Source organism: Grus americana, chromosome 5 (genome assembly GCF_028858705.1).
Source record: "Grus americana isolate bGruAme1 chromosome 5, bGruAme1.mat, whole genome shotgun sequence".
Taxonomy (NCBI): Eukaryota; Metazoa; Chordata; class Aves; order Gruiformes; family Gruidae; genus Grus; species Grus americana.
The window spans coordinates 54,155,287-54,162,876 of NC_072856.1; the positions used below are offsets into that span (position 1 = coordinate 54,155,287).

Sequence of the window (7,590 nt, forward strand, 5' to 3'; positions counted from 1 at the left end):
CCCCTGAGCAATGTTAAATACTTTTATCACTGTTAAACATCTGCTGTTGATCCCACAGGATGGAACAGGAAGGGAGTCATGATGACACCACACCAGACTGCCTGTGTTTCGGTCGGCACACATCCTTTTTCTTGGTGATCCAGATCCTCACAAGTGCCAAGCCTTGGCTCTGGATTTTGACACTGCCTTGGATCCATAAGGCTGTTGTTAGGAGAGAGATGTCAAATTTGGCACAGACATCTTCAGAAAGGTGAGCAATCATTTTCTCATGGAAATACATGACCTTTCTCCACCAATGACATACATATCGAAGAGAAGAACTAAGATATCTCTGAGTGTACTGCATTTGTATTTTAAATTTCCATATGTCAGCCCTGCAGCACCAGGACCTAGTGAGAGCTTGCAGCAGCTGGGGCAAACTTCAGCATTTTCTTTCAACCCACAAGTCAGGAGTTGCCTCTTTGTTCAATCTTTATTTACTTAAAATGTTTTAAACTGATTCTCTCAGCTGGATACTTACCTTGTTTTTCAAAGATGGCATACACTGGTTATTAAAAGGCAGATTTATAAACTTCTTCATAATTCACTAATAGGTATATCTCAGTGGTTACTTTCTACTGCAGGAGGAAGCAAGAATAGTATTTTTAAGAATGGCCACACTCTTGCCTCATTTCTTTGGGAAAAGAAAATTGTTAGTAACTGTTTTGATATAATTTTAATCACATTGAAGTATAATTGCATGAAGAATGCAATTCAGCCACTGATCAGTCATTTTTCATTTGGGTTTATAATTTTTCCCATGAAGAGGATGCTCTGAGTATATCGATCAACAATCAACAGCAAAAATGGACGGTTGAATTTAACAACAGGGGGAACAGAATGAGGAAGAAAATCTGTGCCACTGACTGCTGCAACCTCTGTGCCATTCTCGTGAATCTTCAGCAGGGCCTTGTGAGCAGCCTACAGTGAAATACAGCAAAAATTAATGTACGTGGAGGACAGGGTGTGAAATGACTAAAATTAGCACTAAGTTAATTCAGCTACTGCCTTTCACAAAAATTGCTTGAAGGCTAGGAACCAGGAAGAAGGCCACTATAGCCTGTGGTGTTTTTTTTAGCAATGTTGTCTCAATAAACAAGTGTTCTCACGTTCAGTATTCCTCACCAGAAGTGTATCCAACACAGCCCTTAGGGACTGCACACCTTGTGGAATTAATTGAAAGTAGAATATTCAAGCAAATTCATAAGGAATGACAGTTTCAGGGGGGAAGGAAGTTGGGCTCCAGAACTCCTCTGTATGTATCCTTAATAGCACATGCATTACAGTTTAGCCAGTAGAAATTCAACTTTGATGCCACTTTTTTTTTTTCTTATTAATGATTGTTGGGCATTTTTAATCTTTTTGTTTTACTAGCCCCCAAATGTTATAACATTGCTGCTTTCAGAATGGCTCTAAGAATGCTAGCCTTTCTCTTCACTTTATTTCTCTTCACATTGTTTTCAGGAAATGGGATGTTTTCTTCAAGTCTGGTCCAGCTTACATGATTAGCTCTCATCAGAGACTTCAATGGCAGCAAAAATTTTAAAATCCTTTAAAATTATGGAATCACATGTTAGAAAATGGCTTTTTCTGCTAGATATGCTGATACAGGGCATTCCCAACACAGATATCCACGGGCACTTCTTTCACATGCAAAACAGGCCTATGTTTAGTTTCTGGGACAAATGCTAACCCCCTCCCAACCTTTCCCTGTCATATGAAAGACAGTACCCTTATCTCCAGATCTTGGAGAAGGCTGAGAGAGTTTTAAGTTACTTTATCAGCTAAATGTTCTAGTTCAGAGTAGCAACCAGCCCTAGCAGTAAGAAAAATTCCACAACCTAGCTTAGGGGAAGACAATTGGTTATTGACAAACTTACTTTTGAAACCTTTAGATCAGGTCTTCCTGTGATTCCAGACAGATCAGCCTGGTCAGAAAACACATCAGTTACACCCAGATTCACGAACATCTTCTTTAAGTCATAGGTGCCCGAAATTGATAGTTTTGGAATATACAGTTCTATCCTCCTGTTAACTCAAAAGAAAATTATGGTAGTTATTGCAATCGAAGCATGCCTTGGACTGACGACTCCCACCTTGCTGGTGGTTCTTCTGTGCTAAAATGTTGGACTTTTCAGCTGGAGAAGATGGCAACAAAAAGAAGATGGGAAGACCATGGTCTGGAGGATGGGAAAGTATGCAAGAAGACAGACATCAGCTGGGCTTTCTCGTATGATTCTGCAACACAGTCATTTGATGGGACAGCAAGCAGTGTTGGTGCCAGAATGTTTGGGACTATGTTTGCATTCACTTTCTAGCTTCGAAGGTTTTTCTTTTGAAATTCACACCCTATTCCCTCTGAGAGATCTGATTGCTATGTTGCAGTCTTACCACTCTTAACACATTGTGCTTGAGACAAAGGAAATGGAGACACTTAACATCAGCTAGAAAATGTGAGGGGAAAGAAATTAAATTTGCCAGCTCACAGATCTCTCCCTAATAACAATGCAATGCTGATTCTAATTCTCGCTGAAAGTATCAAATCATCAAGTTATTTATACCTTTATAACTGTTCCATTGCTTAAATCTCCAATCAATAGCAAAGCTAGTAACAGTAAAACCTGATCATGGTATTCAGACTTTGGATTCCAACGACTTTGAAGCATCAAATCAGAAGTCAATATTTACCGTCTTTCAAGTGATTCTTCCCATTTAGACACAATGTCTGTTGTCAAGGCATCTTCCAACTGTTTCATTTTTCCTTCATTGGGCAGGATAAACAATGCTGCAACATCTCCCTTGTAAGGAATCTGCACCACCTCGCAAGACAGCTTCCTGTCAGAGTATGTTTTATAAAATCCATCTCGAGTCATCATCTTCACTTCAACTGAGGTCTTTGCATTCACATGGAAATAATCCTTGTGAGTCCCCTTAATATTGAAAGGATTTTCCCAGTAGGCTTAAAACCAAAAGGGAAAGAATGCAATTGAATGCTTATTTCAAGGAGGATATATTAATATAATCCAGACTAATGTACACCAGATAAATCCGTATCTGAAGATTTACACTCATATTTGAAGATCAAAGGTATTGCAAGTTTATTAAAGATCTTGTTCCCTGTCATCTTTCCTGTACTGTGTTCAGTAACAATGAAATACCCCAGGTTAAGCTTCATATAGATTTGTACACCTTTCTAAGTCAGATAAATTAAGTAACTTCATCATATTAGCTTATGTTTTATCTCAAGAAAATGAAAGCTGACCAGGATCCAACAAGTTTCTTTCTGGTTTCAGAATATTGCTTGTAAAGTAAGTTTCACAGCAGATGTCTGCCTTTTAAAAAGTAGCATGTTAAGCTCCTTCCATGCTTTTTCATATGTTCTTCATCTTGTAGCACTATGGAAAAGCTTACATGCAAGAACAACCCGAACTTTTGGACCTGATCATAACCTCATTATGGTAAATGGAACAGGGCTTCAAGGGCTTTAATCTTCACCATGGTTTTCTCTTGATGTTTATTCAACGGAAATTTTTATGATATTTTGTTTTGTATTAAATCAGGTCATTCACTGAAAAAATACACAGGGATCATAGCTTGCCATTCTATAAGTATATTCTCTTTTTTTAAAAAATAGAATATTTCATAGAAATAAAATAGAAAAATAAATATTGGAATGTAAACTCCACAATACTCTGATTACTTTATAAGTTTGAGCTTTCCCTCCGTCCGTCCCAGTAAAAAAAAAAATATACTCCGGTATCATAAAGAAATGCCTCAGACTAGTGCACCTGAGACTAGGGTACCCAAATTTAATAGAGTACTTGAAATAAAATCTGTTTTGTTGAATGCTCATCTATTTCCAAACATGCCTTTCTGGGTGGTAAATTCCATGTATGTCCTGCATGCTGCTTTGAATGGATATAACATCTAAGAGGAAGTTAATCATTGCCAAAAAAGTGCATTCGCAAGTACCTCTTGGGATATGTATAATGTGATGACCAGCTGTAGAACATTTAGACTCCAGCTCCAGAGGTACCTACCCATTTAATAGCCATAGACTGTAAGTAAATTATAGTGTTTGGCAATTTTTGTTAATCTGCATCTTTGGAATTTATTTTTCTGCTTCATACAACATGTGAAAACATTGTGGAGTAATTTTTAAAATAAGTAGATAAAGTCTGACAAAAAAAATTAGAAATGCATAAATTGTTGTGCTCTGGCAATTCCCTAAAACTTGAAGGTTGCAAATAAATTAACTTTTGTGATTAGGACCCTAAACATATGCTAGAAAAAATTAGATATGAAAGAGGTTGCAAAGCCTGAGAACTTTCAATATTTCTTATCATAATAGCTTAAACTTAACACAGGCCTTTCTTTTAAAAATAATTCAGAAATAATCTGGAGTATTTGTTTAAGTGCAGGTAAAACTGAGGTACCATAGTAAGTAACATCTGTGTAACTTACCTTTGAAATAAATGTAGTTAACAATTACCATTAGAGTGTTTGGATCAAGATCTTTAAGTATTTGGTTTATATTCCCATGGGTTTTGTTCTTTATATGATCATTGATCTCTTTTTTAGCTTCAGTGGAATTCTGGAAGTTACTAGAAACAACTTTTCCTTTGTACAATTTTTTTATATCCTTCAGAAATGTTTTCAGTGGCTTCAGGTGTTTGTCCATGAACAGGGTGTTCCCCATGCTCAGCTGCACCTGGCTGCCAGGGCGGTTCAGCAAGAAGAGGAGATGATGAAAGCCGTTGTGTATCTCCTCCTCATGGGTGTTGGTGAGGTTAAAGGCCAGCCCTTCCAGCACCTGAGCCTGGCTGGTGGCTCTGGAGCCCAGGGCAAGCAGGGCAAAGGCAGTGGAGATGCTGATTGGGGAAAAGAAAATGTTCTTGCCACTTTCTTGGGTGGTTGCTTGTCTGTAAAAGCGGAAGGCAAAATTTGTGTTGCTGGGGACTATCTGTTGGCAGGACTCAAGAGGATCTCCCTCATGGGGGTGCAGCTCCTGGGGGTGAGTTGCCTTGGGCTTATCATTGTGGTGGTCAGTCTGGGTCAGGCTATGGACAGTGAGGTGAAGCATGGCTGCTAGCAAGCACAGCGAGAGGGTGGCCTTCATCATCCTTTGCAGCTACTGTGTAGACAAAGAACAAAATAGTTTTGGATGCTGGATATCAGCTGTGTCAACATCTCAGCTTTTATGTCTATCTGCTACTACTTTCAACAACTATCTGGTAATGAGTGTTATCTCCTCACCTGCTCCTTTACTATGGAAGTGTTTTTTAAATCCTTGTGCTTCTGAGTTTGGCTGTAATTCCTATCCATTGCTGCCTACTTTGTTCTGCTTTACTCCAGCTGGAAAAGTCCCTTCTTACTGGAGAAAGAAATGTGGAGAAAGAAACATGTGAGTACTAAAGAAAAATAAGAGTCAGAGGGAGAGAACAAGTGGAAAGGCTTTTTTTTTTGTCTCTGTGTAAATCCATGTTATGTTGAGGCAGCACATCAGGAGCAACTCTTAATTCTTTTATGTTTATCTCTAAGAACTCCCAGGATTATTATGCTATTAGTGATTGAATGAGACTTACGTCAAATGACAGTGCTATGTTAATGGAAAACAATACAAGATTGCCGCACTCAAAAGTGGTATTCTTTCCCTCATTCCTGACTCATTTTAGCATACAAAGTGATTAATCACAAGAGAGCTGCTAAAATTTTTCTGCTTCAATACCTGATTAGATCAGATCATGTTGCTTTATTTTAAACAACTACACATGTGATGCATGTCTTCCAGATGGATTCCTCTCTGTGTGTACCCCCCCCTCCCATCCCAGTCATGGGAGGGAGAGGTCGCTGGGGTGAGCTTGGCCCCTCCTGTCTTTCCAAACTCTGTATTAACTGGAAAGCCTCCTTTCGTAAGGCAAATAGCCCCATGGCCAGAGTAGCACTCAGCAAAGAGCCTGGATCATGGCATCTTGGCTCTGTCTGATAAATGTGACCTTTTTTTTTGTTTGTTTGTTCATTGCTTTCTATTTTACTGGTTAGACAAAGACCATGTTGGGATGATTTGTAGTGTCTAGGATGTTTAACCTGTCAGAAAACAGGTAAGAGCTATTACAATTAAAAATAGTACTAATGACTGGAAAAGCAACTCCAAATAGCCTTCACCTGATGTCCTACCTGAAGCTTCAGGGGAAAAGATCACAAGTTACCTGCTCACCCCCCAGTCAATGGCACAGGCATTTGGAGACATGGGTTCAGCTGAGCAGATGAAATATTTATTGGGATTTTCCCCACCCTGTGTCAGCACTCTGACCACTAAGATCTGGGTGAAAAGGATCCAGCTTGTCCTTCTGCAGCTTTGCTTCATGAGATCTGAGTAAATCAGGACTTACAAAGGAGGTTGGCATGGCAAAATCAATTTGTGAATGCTGTCTGGACAATATTGGTGTAAATAAGACAGCTCATTGACATCAGTTTTGGTTTTCTGGTGGTAGGCTTTAGGGAACATTTGATCTTATTTTTTGTCACTACTACAGTTGGGAAGTCAGTATTTTCCCCTTGTTAATGAAACAGATTTCTTCTAGATGTGAAAGAGCTATTTGTGATAAATATTCAGAGCAGTTATACTCTGTGGAGCTGCTATAATATATCCCTGCAATTTGCTATTCAATATTTCTTGAAATTAAGTTCTGCTGTCATTTTAGTGCTTAGAAACCAGGCATCACCCTTGAAAGCTGATGTGCTTCATGACTCACTAGCTAAATGCCATACAGCTGCATCAAAATCATTAAGGTAAATATAACTGGGTACTTACATTACATTCAGAAGGGTCTTGCTCTTGTAGGGGTTGTGCTGTTTCTCGCTGCTTTAATCATACTGATGTTTTCCTCTGTTAAACATTACATGGCTTCAAATACATATTACCTAGAAGGACAAAGCGGAATGCTGATAAAGGTAGTTTTCTTGGACATTGTATTCATGTGTCCACACCTCTCCACTCCAAACAGAGAGCAAAGACCATGGGGCCCAGCTGGTCAATAGAGTGGAGTGTTACATCCCAAAGGGTATGCAACTCCTAAGCAAATATTTATTGGAAATGAGATTTTTTTTTTTTTTTTTGTGCCAAGGGTAGCTACTTTGCCCTACATGCTACCTGAGTTGGAGATAACTGATCACCTGGAGACACACAATTTCACTCAGCTCTAAGCTCTGAAGGCCAGGGCCAAGGTGAGTGAGCTGCAGGGAGACCACTTGTGCTCAGCCATGCTACTCAGCCTACTGGACTCCACTTAAGTGTCAACATCTCATCTTTTATTTGTACACAGCAGAGACCCCACTGGTCACTACTTGGAAGCCACTGAGTCCTCTTGGTCTCATTAATAAAGAGGGTACCTCATTCATTCATTTAAGAGTGGTGAATTTTAGCTGCATATTGCATGGTAATCTTGTAATCTTTCAGACCCAGTGTCTCCTCAAACCTAATAATTCTCTCTGTGTGTCTATTAAGAAACACCTAATATATTAAGATCTGAAGTACTTAATGTAGACTTT

The 7,590-nt window shown here is 39.1% G+C and overlaps 1 protein-coding gene across 1 annotated transcript; it reads right to left on the reverse strand.

Moving 5' to 3' along the window:
* Nucleotides 1-700: 700 nt before the first annotated feature.
* Nucleotides 701-7,051, reverse strand: LOC129207206 (alpha-1-antitrypsin-like). The gene is made up of 5 exons (XM_054827827.1): nt 6,854-7,051; nt 4,504-5,173; nt 2,728-2,998; nt 1,920-2,067; nt 701-960 (listed from the first exon to the last, which is right to left on the reverse strand). Exons 2-5 carry the CDS (start codon nt 5,159-5,161, stop codon nt 769-771), a joined length of 1,269 nt encoding a protein of 422 aa, XP_054683802.1. The 5' UTR covers nt 5,162-5,173; nt 6,854-7,051; the 3' UTR covers nt 701-768.
* Between the last annotated feature and the right edge of the window lie 539 nt (nt 7,052-7,590).